The 17,284-nt window shown below is 46.8% G+C and overlaps 1 protein-coding gene across 2 annotated transcripts; it reads right to left on the reverse strand.

Annotated features, from left to right (window-relative positions):
- Positions 1-1,924: 1,924 nt before the first annotated feature.
- Positions 1,925-14,531, reverse strand: tie1 (tyrosine kinase with immunoglobulin-like and EGF-like domains 1). 2 transcript variants are annotated; one of them, XM_029148362.3, is made up of 24 exons: positions 14,155-14,530; positions 13,063-13,356; positions 12,849-12,959; positions 12,581-12,736; positions 12,168-12,299; positions 11,801-11,935; positions 11,599-11,727; positions 10,708-10,853; positions 10,032-10,176; positions 9,801-9,956; positions 9,555-9,695; positions 8,553-8,855; positions 7,861-8,151; positions 7,397-7,590; positions 7,152-7,298; positions 7,014-7,077; positions 6,738-6,848; positions 5,256-5,446; positions 5,011-5,124; positions 4,540-4,610; positions 3,594-3,634; positions 3,410-3,506; positions 3,214-3,313; positions 1,925-3,120 (listed from the first exon to the last, which is right to left on the reverse strand). In XM_029148362.3, the coding sequence occupies exons 1-24, from the start codon at positions 14,231-14,233 to the stop codon at positions 3,049-3,051; spliced, it is 3,420 nt and encodes a 1,139-aa protein (XP_029004195.1). In that variant the 5' UTR covers positions 14,234-14,530; the 3' UTR covers positions 1,925-3,048. The 2 variants fall into 2 exon arrangements, with proteins under 2 accessions (XP_029004195.1, XP_029004197.1); XM_029148364.3 differs by lacking the exon at positions 8,553-8,855 and having other exon boundaries at positions 14,155-14,531.
- Between the last annotated feature and the right edge of the window lie 2,753 nt (positions 14,532-17,284).

A 17,284-nucleotide genomic window follows, 5' to 3' on the forward strand; every position in this document is an offset into this window, starting at 1 on the left:
AGACTTTAGGGGAATCATTGAGGTTTTCACAAGCCCAAAAAGTAGAAAAAACAGGATGACGTGGTTTAATGGCTTCAAGCCCCTCGCTTTCACCCTCTGCGTATCTGAGCATCTCCACTTCTGAATCCCTCCCCGATAAACGTCTGCTCGTGCCATCTGCCCAAACAGCCTCTGCTGATCATCTCTGCTGATTTACCACATCCTGATCCACTGCACAACAGCAGATTGTGCTTTCAAGGTCATGTTTTTAGGTTCAACTTATATCAGGTTTTTAGGTACAAATGTATTTTTTAAAAGAATCCAATAGAATGAGTGAACTCTCAGACTTGCATCCATATGAAGCTATGCAGTGAATCAGTGTCTTCATTGTTAAACTTAAGGCTGTTTTAGCTCCAGGACTTTCTTCTGACCAAAACACCTGAGCGTTCATCAGGTAAATTTGTATGATCAGTTTAGTGATACTGATTTTCTTAATCTACAGTAAATGGATTAAAGAACCAACAGCTGTTGTAGTCATCCTCAGCAAACCTTCCTCTTTTGGCAAACCCTGATTTTAAGGACTCCTCATCATCAGCTCCAAACACCTCACACTAGTGTCTTAAAAATTTTCCATTTTGAAGTAGTCCTGTAGTATTTCTATGAATCCTTGGTTTTCACTACAGCGGTTATGTATTAGGTACTGTAGCCTTTTTATTCCAACGCTAATATTGAACAATTATTCTAATACATTAATGTTTTAGGCTTTTTATTAATATAAAAATACATTCATTAGTTAATTTTAGTGATGGTAAATAAATGTGGTTAGATGACGATACAAACAAAGCAATATGAAAGTTCAGTTTTTTATAAACCAATCAATGCAGCCCCATCTTTCTTACATAAACATAAATTCAATGATATTACTTGTCTAAAGTATCATGAATACTAGTATGATATATAGTAATGCTATACAAGTGTATTGTTAGTATTTTCTATGGTTAATATTATTATTATTTCTGAAAGAGATCACTTTAATTCGTGTATAAGGATCTTTCATATATTATGTAAAATCTGTTTTATCACTAAAAATAGAAACTTTGTTATCATCTTGAGAAACGTTGTAATTGAAACTTCTCTGCCGTTGAGCATTAACCACAGTCTGATAGAATCTTCCGGAGCAGTGGGGCTGTCGTGACGCTCACTGTGTGATAACTCTGTTCTGACTAACACATGCATTGTCTCTATAGATGTCTGACTTTGATATGTCTCATACTATTCAAACAATAACCCTAATGAAGCAAACAGCACAACCTCACTTTAGGACCATGCTTAGATTTCTAAAATCAAAAATCAAGGGGGCAAATTTCTAGAGGCCTAAAATGAGACTGCATTTCCTCATGAGTTATATTTGTCACGAGTTAAGAAAAACCAAAACTGTATTCCCTCTCTGAACAGTCAGATCATGAGAACTTGACTAAAAAACCATTCTAACCAAACATGAATGAAGCCAACTTTAGCTCAAGCAAGTTGTGCTTAATGTGGATTTAATGCTAGTCCCACGAGAGAGGAGCAACCTTGGTCCTGTCGCTTGTGCTCAGTTAATGGAATTTGGAATTTTGTAACATTATATTTTTGTCTTTATAAAAATACATAAATTGTTTATTATGAGATAAATGGATAAATAAAAACTGATACAGGTTGCAAATCTCCTTACACATAGACATATTTAATGAGGCTTCCTACTAAAACTCCCGATGAGTAAAACTAGATGATGCATCAACTTCATCACAATGGAAGCATCAATGTTTCTCCCTCACGTCTCATGGCCAAAATATGAAATGAAATCTAACGAAACAGACTCACTGGCGCCTGCATTGATCAGTGAAACTGTGCCACCTCGAGCTCAACGTAGCCATGATGGACAAAACCGCAAACGGACTATGAATCTAAACACAGGTTTTTATTACAAATATACATATGAGTATAAAAGTTCTTGGTAAATAACAAGTAAAATATTTCTTACTCCAAACACTAAACTTTACTGAGATAAGAAAGTGTGGACATCACATGCAGGCTGTGTATAATACCTGGGATGCAGACTTTTAGACAGTATTTATTGGTTCCTCTACTTGGACTTTGGTTACTTTGGTCCAGTCTTTCTCTGTAGAAACTGAGACTGAGTCTGTGGTCGGTTTGTGGAGGAAACCCAGTGACAGATCAGCAGAGTGCAGCAGGGAAGATGAGTGTTCCTCAACTCCTGTGTTTTTCCTGTGTGCTTTCTAAGAAGCAGGCACACAGATGTTCAATCAACGCCAAAGTCGTGCCCACCGATGTCAAAGGGTCAGAAAGCAGAACCCGTGCTGGGGCTTCTGCACGTGGGGACGAGTCCTTCTGCCTCTATTAGTTGCATTTTCCAAATTACTACTCTTGTGGTGGAGTTTTGCATGCACACACTGAGCAGCTGCATCCCTGACCACATTCAGATATGACGCTTCGATAGATGTTCTTGAAAACGGAGGCATACAATATTGTACAGTACAATCGCATGGCAGTGAAAAGCAAACAAAAGACACAGATGGCAAAGAATCAGGCTGGTTTTAAGTGCTACATCGTAACAGTGTTCTTCTCTGTCTGACAGCTTGATGGCGTATGATCCGCTGTGCCTTTCACGTTTCATAAACAGATTCCTTCTCCATTCAGAAGAACGGGGAGAACGTAAAGTCCGGTGTCGACACCCCACAGACCCTGCGGTGTTTCAGTCACATAGCTCCTCTGCCACTTCCCCGTCGCGCTCGGAGAAAAGGATCCGGCACCGACAGCTTTGTAGAAGCAGCAGCCACACTGCTCCCAAAAGCCCGGTCGCGATCGCTTCTCTCCGTCCAAGGCCCCTCACACCTCTGACACCCCCCACAGTGTCCTTTCACAGTCCTCCATCTATAGCTGGGTGGTTGTGAGGGGGCGCCGGCCGCCCCGGTGGCGGCGCTGCCCGGCAGGGGGGGGGCAGTAGCGCGGCCCGCGGGGCGTCCTCCTGGAGCTGCGTGGCCTGCTGGGGTCTGGGGGGGCTGGTAGTCAGGCCTCCTCGGCGGTGGCATCGATGCCGGCGTAGGTGAAGTTCTCAAAGAGCGCCATGTTCACGTAGGCCTGGGGGACGAACGGGAGTTTGTCAGGTGGAGTTTCAAACCAGTACGAGCGCCTTCTCTTTGCCAGCGTGACGCGGGTGCGGCGTTACTGTACCTTCCTGGCCTCCTGCATCCTGTTGAGCTGGACAGAGATCTGCGAGAAGGGGGGTCTCTCATAGGGCCGGTCCCTCCAGCACTGCTTCATCAGTTCATAGCTGGAGATGAGGCCACCGTGAGAATCATGAAATGAAAATGTTGCTTTCTCAATGGAAGTTCCAATTTGGATGCTGCATGAAAACACCAGTACTTACACCTCGTCATCACAGTTTTTCGGTTTCTCCATCCGGTATCCTTGCGGCAACTTCTCATAGAGCTCAGCACACGTCATGCCACAGTACGGCGTGCCCCCTGAAACAGCCACCGACAAGAGGGGGAGAACGTGACTGTGCGTCAAATAACCTTGTTGTGCACCAGCAGCGCTGACAGCTGACTTACCCAAGCTTACGATTTCCCACAAGAGAACGCCAAACGACCACCTTTGAGGAAAGACACGATCACGAGACAGAGACACTGGTAAGTTACAGAAGAGCAAAGGGAAGGATTTTGTGATTTTCATGATTTTTGCTGAATGAATGCTGAATCTGTAGGATCTGGTTTGTGACGACTGTGGGCGATTTGCACGCAGCAATTTGAAAAGTGAGGAGCAGCTAATAACCAGGAGTGTTTACGACTCTGCGTGCACGCTTCCAACCTGAAATCTCATCATTAACGCAGAAACCCACGGCGAACCGCTGAACGGCTCAAGCAACTCGAAACCTCCTCTCGCAATCTGATGACGAGTGACTGAATTCAACTTAAATGCCACCAGTTTCAGATGTCACAATTCTATGCGGTAGATCACAGGAGGAGACAAGTGCTGCTTGTGCTGTTTGCCGTTCCTTTTTTCGCCTTATCTCTCCCCTGCACTGTGTTTTGCTGCCTCTCACCTTCTCATCGCTCTCACACCCTGTGTTGCTGTTTACTGCTCTCTCTCCCCCGTGCTCCCCCTTCACACTCTTCCGTTAGCTGTCCCGGCTCCTCCACTCCCCCCTCGGTGTATAAATAGGCTGCAGTTGACAGACCAACGTCTCGGCTTGTCTGCTAAGCTGTGCTCTAAGGCTTCCTGGTGCTGCTTATCAGTTCCCCAGCACACTATTATCACTCCGCCAGTGACAGGAGGATGATTTGTTGTTTTCTGTGGTGAGGAACTTTGTGGTTAACAACTTAAGTACTGATGGTGAAATGCTACTGTATGCTCTATATTTAAAGTTCCTTTAAAGGGAAACAGAACAAAAAATGAAGAATCGCGAGGAACGCAACTGCTTTAAAGCCCCATTTTAGTTTTAAGCTGATTTGCCTTGATGAAGCAAATGACACAAAGGTCTTTGGTTAATTAACTCACACATCGCTCTTGGTTGTGTACACGCTGTAGTTCAGGGACTCGATGGCCATCCAGCGCACAGGCAGCCTCCCCTGAAAGCCCAACAACAGGTCGGGTCAAACCTTCGTACACGACAGCATAGAAATGGTTTGCAGAATCAAAAGTGTATGCATGACAATCTCCATGGGTGAGACATAGAATCTGTTGCAGTACTATGTTTGTTGTATTGTACTTAAAGTCCAAATCCATTGCTGTTTGCATTTGTTGACATACTTCTCTTTTGCTAAATCATTATGATGTAAGAGACACACATCAGGTGAATTTAAATTATTACTGCTAAGTGAAGTGGCAATACACAGAATAACAGCCCAGCTCTGCTACACGCTTGCTGCCCTCTGCTGGCTAAACCATGAACAACATCTAAAACAAAGGAACAAGCACGTCTAACAATGGAGGCTGGTGAGCGAGGACTCGCTCATCGCTGGGACTCACCATCGTCTTCTTGACGTAAACCTCCTCTCCGCGGGACAGGCCAAAGTCTGCGATCTTTGCCACAATTCTGTCGCCTACGAGAACATTCCTTGCAGCCAAGTCCCTGTGTATGAACTGATGCAGGAGAGGATGCTAGATTTTAAAGTATACATTTATAAGTGCCCTGTACTTTTCTAGTGCCAGTAAATTGGCATGAACGAATGAGGACCCTGGACCAGCTCTGGACACACGTTCTCTCCTCCCACCTGTTTGTCGCTGAGGTAATGCATCCCAGTGGCCACGTCCACAGAGAACTGCAGCAGCTGCTGGGAGGTGAGGGTGGAGGCCGTGCCGTGCTCTTTGGCGAAGGCCGGATCTGTCTCCAGCACGCGGCTCTTCCTCAGGAAGTCCAGCAGGTTCCCGTAGGGGGCGTACTCGATGGCTATGTACAGGTAACCTGGAGGAGACGGGGGCGAGGAGGTTTCACAAACGTTCACCGGCATCGACTCACGCCCGTCAAAAACAACACGGATCCTGCTGGTGAAAATAAACATTGCACCAGCAGTTCAGCCAAACTTTTACAAGGAACTGTGACTGTGGCCTTGGCCGGCCTGCCTGCATCAGTGCGGGAGGAGCCCCAGCTGCAGCTGGTGAGGGGCCCGGCCTTTGGCAGCGCTGTCTCAACACAGACAGAGGTGGACCAGGCCTTTCATGAAACCCTGACGGGGACCCAGCAGATGGCCAAGACTGCGTAATAGCGACAGCTTCCAAGCAAAGCAAAGGGTTCCACCGGGTCTGGGCTTGTTGGAAGGGTTCCATGTTGATTTCAGCGGGGCAGGGACAGTGCCAGCGGCGCTAGTGAGGACTGTATGTGGAAGGAAAGAGTTGAGGGCAGTGGACAGACTGGTCAAAGAGCTGGAACACAAGCACGCTCGGTTTAAAGCAGGACGCGCTCGTCTTTCCTGAATCAAATGAACTTGTTTTTAAGTGTGCTCTGGACGTTTTAACTTGTCCCTTGCAAAATACAATAGTAGGTATGAACCGAGTTTCAGAAATTTGATGGAAACATTTAGTTTTTCAACGCAGTTATTTTCCTGCTTTTCTTTTCTCCTTCCTCCCTTTCTACTTTCTTATACTGCATATTTTTAGTGCATCCTGTATATAAATCACTGCTACTGACTTTTATCTCTGTACTTGCTCTTGCAGAGTTACAGTGAACTTCAGATGTAAACACGGTGGAGTGAAGCTCTGCAGAGTCAGCTACTTCAAAGCAGAGGAGCCGCTGAATGTGATGTTTATTTTTCCAGTCTGATTTGGTTTGGTAATGCCCCCACTAATGCACGCCGCACACTGAACGTACTCTGTCATATGGTATCACTCTTTGATCAAACACAAGGAATCCAATTATTCCTGTGCAGCTGGGAGAAAGTGGGGCCAAGGAAATGGTAAATACGTGCCACAGCAGATCGGTCGCGAGGCACGTGGACAAACCAAACAAATGCGATAGTTTAAAACGCTCCGAGCAGATTATTTAGATTGGACACATTCTGGTGCTTTCCAGGTGGAGATGAAGAGGATCAGAGGGATCGAGGGATATTCTTTGCATATCATCAAGAAGATTTTAACCTGTTTGTTACAGGACCGATACCACCACAGTAGGACATATGCAGAACATATGGATGAGCACTTAATGTAAGACATACAGCAAGAACTCTATCTACGCCGGCCACCAGGTGTCACCCACTCACCTCTGTTCTCACACGCTCCTATCAGGTTGATGATGTTGGGATGCTGGCCTAGTTTGCACAGCACCTCCAGCTCCCCTGCAAAGTCCCGATGGTCATTCTCTGAGGCGAACTCTGCGGGAGGATGAGCACACGCGCCGAGGGTAAACAAAGTGCGAGCCAAGCAGTTTCCACTGCCGTCTTTGAAATTCAATTTCCACATTAGTCGGAAAATGCGGCGCTCGGGAATGACTCCGCGCCCGCTCCGCGTCTCAGTGCCAGTGCATTTGCACGCTTTACCTTTCAGCATCTTGATGGCCGCGCTCATTTTGTTGCCGTCCTTCTTGATCATGGCTTTGATGACCTGGTTACGAGACAGTCGTTTAGCTTTGTTAATAGTGAGTTGAACCCAAAGAAGAAGAACTGTAGATTAGGAACCTGGCCAAAGTTGCCCTCTCCGATGACATCCTCAAACTTTATATCTTCCCACTCCAGGATTGGGTAGGTGAGGGGCTCAGGGGTGGGCTTGGGCCTCCGTGTCAGGGTCAGAGTTCCCGAGTTAAACTGCAGGATAGTCTCCTCTCCCTGTCATCATTTAAAACATATGGCAGGACTTTAACATTAAAGTAGGAGCAGTGCCGTCAAATAGAGACAAAAAGCGCCGATGGCTGATGAGCTCGTACCGATCCAGACTGGTACGTGAACGTGCGCCTGCGGTTCATCAACGTCTTGCGGATGAAGAAAAGCGCCAGCAGGGCCAGCAGTATGGTCACGCAGGTGACGGTCACTGAGCCCACCACCGCCACCAGCAGCTGGTAACTGTCCCCGGCCGGCTTCCCAGCCACACCCATGGTGGTCGGAGTTAGAACCTGAAGCCCTGGTTGTAGCAAAAGGGGCCGAGATGGAGAGGGAGGATGAAGGCGAGCGGGGGATGGAGATGAGGTCAGATAAAGGCTGTGTGATGTGAAAGTATTACTATCTTTGGGTAAATCCCTGTTCCCGTGTGGGTGGCCGAGTTACAGGCCACCTGGGAAAACCCTAGTTCTGGCTACAAGTACAGTAGTGCACAGATTTTTCCACTAAGAGCTATTTGGAGTTTGTATTGAAAGTTTCGACCCAGGCGACCCTACAATGAGTGACTGCTCACCATCGGCCTGTGTCATTACTTCAACGATTTTGCTCCATTCCCCCGGCACTTTGGAGAAAGCCCTGACTCTGAACTGATAGAGCGTGCTGCCGTTGAGCGCTGTCACGTCTTTGGTCGTCTCGTTCCCATCATCTGTGTCCACCCAGGGGTGCGGGCTCCCCTGGCCCACCGGCTGGTACTCTACAGTGTATTTGACGATGCCTCCGTTGGGATCCTCGGGCGGCTGCCACCTCACCTGGACGGAGGACGCAGACAGGGGCACGGCTTGGACGTTGCGTGGGGACGAGGGACCTGCGGAGAGAAATGAACCAAGGGTCATTCTTTTCACCAAACAAAAGCTTGTTGCCCTGAGACGTTCTTGGACCTTAGTAGCAAAACCTTTAAAGACAGTTAAAAGCATGAGATATCAGTGTTTCTGAACCTGTGCATCCCACTGACTGCACACTAACAACAGCTTGACACCTGTCTGTCAGTGCTCAAAAATGTCTTCAGTTTACATAAAGCCTGAGAGAAGAGAGAGAATCACTAAACAAACACCCAAAACCCTCTAATCTAATTTATTCATGAACCAAAGAATTATCTCAGCCCCTAACAGACTATTAGACGTGTTGCAACAAACCTCACGTTCTGCAAAATTCCCCCCTAATTACATCACAGTACAACATTCATCCTGCAGCGGTGGCTTCAGTTACCCTGGCTGTTGATGCGGAACTTGTACGGTTTGGACGGGGGTCCCTGGCTGCCGCAGTTGATAAGGCGCACCAGCACAGTGTAGTCTCGATGGTAGTCCAGGTTGGGGAAGTGGGTAGAAAGTACATTGAGCAGAGTGGTTTTCTCCAGCAGCTTCTCACTGTTGGGTGGAGGCCCAAAGAGCTGAACTACATAGCCACTGGCTGTAGCGGCGCTTACGCCATTGCTGCCGGGCAGTCGCCAACGTACTGTGGCGTTGCGTCCGTCCGTGGAGCTGATGTCAATCTCAGGCTGCACTGTGGGCTCTGCAGTGACAGAGAACAAAGGGTGACAGGGTGAGCTGTGGGGGCGAGTGGGCGAGCTTTTTAGCTCAGTTCCCTCAAACTGATGTTAGCTAGCGCTGTTAGCTGTTGCACAATGAAAAGAGCTGCTAGCTTCAAATCGGGGACTTTCCGACAGGTACTTCATGGGATCAATGCATAAATGAGAGTGACCTGTGCCGTTTCTTGTCAAAGTGCAGATTGCAGCACCTCCTCAGTCTGATTACAGGAACTGGGTTGTTTCCATTTCATTCGCCTTTTCTCTTTCCCCACATTCGAGCAAATAAAAATAGTTTGTAGTTGTGCAAGACGTCGATGTTTCCAAATAAAAAAGTTCCATTTTTCCATTTTACCGAGACAGAGCTGTGTGTTACCCTCTAAAACAGACCCTTTCTTCCTGTACGTGATCTTTCTGCACCACAATCCTCTCCGTTTGAGCATAGGTTTACTCCTAGACCTGACCTTGTGGTCTCATTTGATTCTAGCAAGAGGCCACTGACACTTTTCTAAATTTGTCCCAGATTTTTGCCATCAGGACCGATATCTTGCTTCAGACTTCACTCTTAGTGTAGCCAGACTCATGATAATTAACCCATCATGTCGTGCAGTCCAAGCCGCAGAAGTTTGTTCCCAGGGAGGTTGTGTATGTCAATGTCCAGTGTGTGTGCCGTTTCCAGCCCTTACCAGGACAGTCGGTCTCCATGGTTGCCTCCGGCCCCGGGTCCCCTTCTCCTCCTTCCTTAGGACGGCTCAGCTGGACACGGACGTGGTAGGACGTTGAAGGCTTCAGGTTCATGAGTGTGATGGGCTCTTTTTGACTGTAGACTGAAAGTTGAAAGCTCGTTTACTCACTGTTGACTTGTGGAGGAAGCTTGGTGATTTTTATACATGGACGAACTCTGTGCTTGTGTCTTAGTCTTCATATTGTACCTATGATGGATGACCACGCCTCATTCTTCACGGGCTTGTAGAGGACCCTGGTGGAGATGATGGGCCCGTCTCCTCTGAAGGACTCCATGGGCATCACCACGAGCTGCTTACTGCTCTTTTCTAGCAGTTTGGGTGCAGTGGTGGGCACGGGGGGCTCTAAGATGTAGGACAGAGCATTTCACTCTCACTTTAGATCTGCTGCAGTGAGACGCCGCTACAGGAATAGCTTACGTTTGATGGTGACGAGGAACTTGCGCGAGTCCTGCCCTCCGTTGGTGGACACCCTGCACTCCCACAGCCCCCCTCGGCTGGTGCTCTGCGGAGTTATCTCAAACTGGGCCTTACTTTTATTGGAGTCCATGACCGTACGAGTAGCCTGAGCAAACGTAACACACAACAGTCAAATGAAAAGCGCTTACTCGTGCTGCAGCTCAAACTTGTGTCTCCTCACTCTGAGAAACTGCTTTGTTCATGTAGGAAATGCTGGGGGAATTCTTTATCTGGTGTTCCAGTTATGAAGAAACGGCACAAAAAGAATTATGCATAAGCTGAACATGTCACTTATTAGACACACGTGGTAAATGCAGCACTGTAAAGCCATACAGCCTTATCTGCTCAGGCCATTGTGTTGTTGATTTCCTCAGTGTTTCACCACCGAGCTTCACAAGCTCCTTTTTTTTTTTAGAGAACAATATGATTTATGTCCAGCTACACATCTGCTTTCTTACAATAAAGTAAAGTAGAGATTAAAGAAGAAATCTATTGTTTCTGCTGACTTACAGTTCATCGTATTATCTATGTCAGTACTCGGTGTCATGTACAGTATTTGACTGCACTCTTTGTGTTTGGTGTTTGGTTCCTGGCTTCCTTCTCAGTGATTTTCAGGCCCTGCCAACGTTCCTCGTACCTTGACAACCACCTTGTCCGACCTTCGGAGCTCGATGCTGTTGTGGCTCGGGAGAGGATAGCCTGTGGCGGAACAGAAGATCGTTGCTTTGGAGTTGACGTTCCACTCCACGGAATCCTCCAAGTCCAAAATCTGCGGCGCCCGGTCTGAAAGATGCAGAGAGGTCCAATAAAGACGAGCTGAGCCACAGGCCCACAGATTTGACCCTGTCAACCTCAAAGACAGACACCGAGGGCGCCGCTGGTCTCCATGACAACAAGTCAAACTGCTGATACGCAGAGCAGCAGCAGCTCCACCCACTCAAACAGAAGTACAACACATGCTTTTGGTTGCTGTGCTTTTGGCAATATTTCAAACCAACACCAGCACATCTGTCTACAGCTTTACAGTAAATATTAAATATTATCTAAGACACATAAAATAAGCCAGATTTTGAACTTCAGAACTTCAGCAGTGTCATCAATTTACTATAATTTAATATGTTATCACCTTTGTTTTCATTTCATATTATCTTCTACTTCTTTTCAGTTTTATTTACACTTTTCTCATTAATCACTTTATTTGCTTTAAATGCTTGCCAATTTTTCTTTGTCGGCCTCCTTTGGCCTAGAGATAAGGATCATTACTGCCTTCAGGTTTATACTCATGAGACTTTCACTAGGATTTCATCAGACATCCGATAAGTCCAGTTTAAGTCCATTAAATCCCTGAGTTTAGTGGCAGGTTTTTAAGTTATGTGACTTTTTTGTTACAATGAGTTAAACGTCTACTGTCGTGATGAAGTAGGTGGAAGTGTGTATTCAGGGGTACATTTCATTCCATGGAGGAGGAATAAAGACTGTACAAAACTAAAGGAACAAAAATAAATAATATGATTGTTTCACTACCCACCGGTCTTCTCACAGTTGTGTCCCCTCCACCCTGTGGGACAGCGGCATCCTCTGAAACGATCGCAAACTCCTCCGTTCTGGCATTTACAGCTCAGCCTGCAGTCTGGTCCATAGGAGTCATTGCGACAAGCTGCAAATCATGAAGCCGTACGTTTAACTCTAAACGATGACGAGGCGCTGACGCTGTGTGAGGAAGCGCTTACCCTTATCACAGCGGGTCCCAAACCAGCCGCTAGCACAGGAGCAGCCGTAGGGGTCCGGGAGGCAGAAGAGGAGGCCTTTGCTGTCGTGGCTCGAGTGCTCCTGGCATCTCCGGCCGAACCTTCCTGCTTCGCAGGCTACAAGTCAACACACAACGAGAAGTTCACGCGCTCATTTAAATTCCACACGTTGTGCTGCTCCTCGCCTCCATCTGCCAGGAAGATGATGTGCAGTATCTGCATGTAGTCTGGCTCATAAAGTAGGTGCAGGAATAGGTTCATGAAATGACGAACCATGAGGTTCATTCCTGATAGATGATCTTTACCAGCTTCTGTGGTGAGGGTGTGTTGCGCTGAGTAAAGCACAAACCTGTTTCACAGTGTGCCCCCATGAATCCTGGAGGGCAGATACAGTCTCCATACACGTCATGACACACTCCACCGTTGAGACACTCCGGGCAGTCGTTGTCACAGGACAGACCCCACTTCTTACTGGGGCAGTCTGCAGAAGGACGCAGGAAGCACGTGTCATAGCTTTATATAATTTGTCATTCATTGTGGTCAGATTACAGCAGGAAATTAAACAAACATGTATCCTAGTGAGTGTAAAGTGATGTGTCACTCATTTATTTGAAAAGTGTTCAAATTACAAGTTTCTTTCTATGTATTGTGCTGTGGTGCCCCAGCGATTTCTGTAGCAACAAGCGCCGCCTTTGAAAGTGTTGCAGAAGCGATGGACGTGTCCCTGCTTTTACATATGCACAGTGTTTGGGTTCAACACACCTCTGACAATGAGCCTCATCCAGGCGCCGTGCAGGGGGCTGTCCCCCACGTAGCTGGCGCTGTAGATGCCCTGATTGGCAAGAGTTACGTTCTCCACCTTCATCACCGCCGTGTCGTCCGACATCTCAGTCCAGTGAGTCATATAATAGTAGTTTCCTACACAGAGCATATGAAATATTAATGGAATAGTGTTAAAATGTTATTTACCATCTTTATTTCATCCAATCAAACCTTGTAAGTATGTGATAATTAGCGTTAGATGACCCACCGTTGTATTTCCAGGTCACGTCTCTCTTTTCTGAGCCGAGCAGCTGCATACTCAGCTTAACCGTCTCTCCTTTGTTTGCAGTAATGGTCAGGTGAGTCGGAATAAAAATAGCTGAAAGAGCAGAATAGCACCGTTCAGTACAGATAATGCATCAACCATAACGTAGGTGTCTGATGAAAAAGTGAATGAAATGATGATTAACGTCCGCACACACATTTTTCAAAGTTGTTGATCATTGTCACCATCTCGGGTGGAGTCGTGCACTTGAATTTGCAGTAGAAGATGCCGATATGTTCAACGTCATGGAAGTCTGTGGCCTTGGCCTCCTCCTTCCTGGACTTGTGCACCTTAAAACTGGGCTCCTTTGGGAGCATGAAGATTTTGTTGTCCTTCTTGATGTCCAGCTCGTCCTGGACGGAGCTGCCCTCGCCGTGGATGCAGGAAATGGTGAAGTGATTGACGTTGGAGACCTCGGCCGTGGAGATCATGGTCAGATCGACCACCGCATCTGTAGGACGAGGCCCACCCGACAGTCAGCCAGTCTGGTTTTCACAGATTCTTTTATGATATTAGGTAAAAAATCACTGTCTACGATTATTGAACACTTTGTATTTTACATCAACTGACTATTAAGCACAGAGTTCAGTTCACATAGATCAGTATAGTGTCTATTTAAATATATAAACAATAAATACAAGGAAAAATGAGGAGTGGCCTCAAAGTGAGACTATAAAACGATTAGTGTTAAAAACTAAAAGTACCGTCAAGATAATGCTGCCTGATACAATAATAATATAGTTAAATCAGCGGTTATTCCTATTGTTCTATGTAACTGTGCAGCAGCAGTGCCGTCACACGTTTGTTTCTGAGCTAAAGAATCACACATCCACACACACTCGAGAACCAAACACCGCTTACAGTGACTCTGACCCAATAAACTTTATACGCTCACACCTCGGGTGGTGATTGGGAAACGTTTGTAATCGGCCCCCAAGATAAACCAAACAGCACAAACGAACGTTGTGTAGCGGTTTGAATAAAGGTTCCACGCTCAATAATGCCCAGAATTCCTTCCACTAAACAATGGCAGGAAACATGGATGAGCTCCCTTTTCCCTCAAGGGCTCAGATGTTCCTCTACACTAGTTACAACAACAACAGTACTTCTTTAACTAAATGTATTTTTAAGGGAATATATTAATGACATTATGAATTATTTGGGAAACGTCTTCTTTTCATTACTTCATTTACTATTGTGCACACTACTACAACTACACAAACGCCATTCAAACGAAGTTCTCGCTTACCTGATAAATCAACGAAGTGGAATAAAAACACCCACAGAATCCTCATGGTATATATATAATCCATATATATATAATCCATATATATATAATCCTCACTGGAGACGTTACTAAATCAACGGCCAGCTCGACTTCGTGGGAAACGCGCTGAATCCGAAGCGGTGACGCTGCGTCACGACGAGCGGCGCGCTTTTTTACGCATAACGAGGCGAATTCTCCTCAGCTTCTCTCGCGGCGCAGGACGCGGAGCGGTCGCTGCGCTGACGACGGCGTGGAGCGTGGAACTGGCCCAAGCAGGCGGAATCACGGCCGGTCACACGGCGTGGCAGCGCAGCGTTCTGTGGGTGGGAAAGGAAGGAAGAGAGTCACCAGACAGCGGAGGACCTGTGGCGCGCGGGACCTGCGCGAGCGCGTTAATGACGACGACATTAAAGTCTGCCTTTGTTCCCCGCTCACCATTAAACTACACATACATTAGATTTGCCCCTTTTCACGGAAATACAAAAAAACCTGAAATACTTTATTGAACTCCAAAAGGGTTTTTTCGGGATCGTGGTATATTTAAATACACGTTTATTTCCTGGCTATAGTTCACAGTTGACCACCTGCTGCACCAGCGGCTTTACACGTGTTTGTGTAGTCAAGATGTGCAGAACATGCCCCCAGAGCTGTTTTATTGCTGATTCTTTGGAGATTCACGCAGCAGCAGCTGGTATCGGGTTTTGCCAAGTTCAACAGCTTTGTTCTCTCACTTCAACGCACTGGTTTCAGTCCTGCAGCGTTTATGCTCGGCCTCTCCTCTGCCTCGGCGTTGGACTCAGTCAACCTCAGGAAATGATGAACAATATGCTTGTTGTGTCTATGCACATTTCTGCTGCGACCTTCTCTCACTTTGAAACATCTAGTAGGGACGGCTGCACACGTCTCTGCTCATTCAATCTATAAAAGCTGCCAGGCTCTTTTGATGTTTTCTTTACATTTCCTTGCAGCTTCAGACAATCAGCTTGAGCTTTTCCCAACTTCTTATTGTTTGGGATTTCCTGTTTTCGATTTTAGGAGCTCAGATGGTTTTCTTTCACCGGCCAGAAATATTCTATTGTAAGTCTGGATTCAAAACACAAAGAATTAAAGAAGTCAGTGCTAAATATTGATAGACTGAAATGTAATCTAGCTCATAAATAGTGTTAGAATCTGCTAGGCAACACTGCATTTATCATAAAATGAATGGGTGTCCTGCCAGGTTTTTCTGCTCAATTAGCGAAGGGTCGGAGATGTTTTGTCTGAAAATCAGTGTTTCCATTTTGGTTCTTGGTGAAACAAAGGGCCTTGGCTCGCGTGGCTGACTCAGATCGGTACGCTCCATTTCTGTGACCTGTTAGTGTGACCTGTTGAGTTCAGAAGCCAGGTCAGCCTCTTTAAAAAGATCCTTTTGTTTCCTCTGCACAAAACAGCCACACAGGGCAAGGACTTGTGAGTAAAGTCAGTGATGCTGAAGTACTGTATGGAGCAAACAGACAGAGAGCTGTGAACCCAGGACGTAAAATCCAATGATGTTTAATAATCTGCAAAGCTCTGCTTTTAAATCAGAACTTACTGTGACACCAGAGGCATTTTCCGTCATAGGCTTTGCAGAATTGTGCACCCTGTGAACCTTCAGTGAAAGGAAATCAAGGAGACGAGCAGGCAAAGAGGTGCAAAGACAGGGATTTACATGCTGCATACACAGCTTTGCAGAGCCTCCGTAGGAAGCCAGAGAGGAAGAGAGCGAAGGCTGGGTCAACACAGATAGATCGGCTGGTGCTGCTTTAAGGCTGTCAGTAGCAACAAGCCAGACATGCACACTTTTGTGTACATGCATGTTTGCTGTGCAAGTACACTACATGTGCATCCACACTGTATGTGGCCACGTTCAAGACGCAGTCCAGAAATTAGCCACTGAATCTAAAAGTAGAAGAAGTCCAAGGCAGAACGAGCAGTCTGCATTTGTGCTGGATGAGTCACAGCATTCAGCTTTTGTGACTCTGAAAGAAGAAGGAAATCCGAAGCAGTACAATAATACAAATAATACAGTAATAAAACAAACAGTGCAGCGCACTGTTTGTTGTAACACTGCGTCATGTCCAGCGTCTAGATGTTTGCTGCATGTCAGCAGACGTTCATGGAAAGAGCCAAGAGAGTTGAGGCCAATTTGCTGTCAGATCTGTCTTTGCAGCATTTCTCCGGCCCGTGTCGGTGCTGTTCAGTTCTGTAGCCGTGTTATGGATGATTGTTGACTAATTCAAAACGGTCCACGTTTCCGAGCGTGTTTTAGTGCGGCCTGACATTTGGTTGTGCTCGTAGTGGAGGAGGTGCTGAGGGCTCAGCTGAGGTGTCTGGGACTGAGACTGGCAGCACAGGCGGGAGGTCTTCTGAGACTTTGTGAGAAAGTTTGTATTAAATTCCCATTTCCCCTTATTGTGTGGCGCGCTGGCCCGGCTCCACACGCGCCGATGCTGCCGCGTCCTTGGGAACGCGTTAGCAGCGGCGTCACTCACACCTCCCACTTATACCCTCACTCCTGACCTCCACGCTGACCTCCCCGCCGCCTGGGACCCTGCGGCAGCAGCGCGCGGGCCTGCGTACGCACACATGAATCATGCATGGGCTTTGCTACAGTCCGTGATTACACCAGGCCTTCTAGCGCCAACGACGTGATGAAAGACGAGCACAGATTTGGAGATAGAGCATGTGTGCGAGCATTACTATCCAGTCCAAAGACCTGCGTTACCAAGTGGGATTTCCCCGAAGATAAACCGCTGTTATCAGAGCGTCTTAAACACTCAGCTTTGTCAGCTCCGCCCTTTAAAAGAAAGGACGTTTTCAAGGCGACAAGTTCCCAAGTTGACAGGTCTTTAAGCAGTTATCTCAGCTACATGACCCGTTGAGCCCAGTGAACGCGGGGCGGTCAGCGGAGCCGGGCAGCGTCGGGCCTTCGAGTAGTACAATAATAAACCTAGAGAGCTTCCCATTCCACAAACATTCCCACGTGCCCTGGCCAACTCCGTGTCCACATTTGGCTGTAGGGGCTCCTCGCTAAATAAATAATGAAAGTAATTATGATATATGTGACGCAGTTGTAAGGGCTGACATTGAA

The sequence above is a fragment of the Betta splendens genome, chromosome 4, assembly GCF_900634795.4.
Source record: "Betta splendens chromosome 4, fBetSpl5.4, whole genome shotgun sequence".
In the NCBI taxonomy this organism is placed as follows: Eukaryota; Metazoa; Chordata; class Actinopteri; order Anabantiformes; family Osphronemidae; genus Betta; species Betta splendens.

Coding starts and splice junctions, on each gene's coding strand:
- tie1 (XM_029148362.3), bottom strand. CDS start 14,233: ATGGATTATATATATATGGATTATATATATACCATGAGGATTCTGTGG. Junction 12,300..12,580: donor GATGAGGCTCATTGTCAGAG/GTGTGTTGAACC, acceptor GTCCTTCTGCAG/ACTGCCCCAGTAAGAAGTGG. Junction 11,936..12,167: donor GGGGGCACACTGTGAAACAG/GTTTGTGCTTTA, acceptor GTTGACTTGTAG/CCTGCGAAGCAGGAAGGTTC.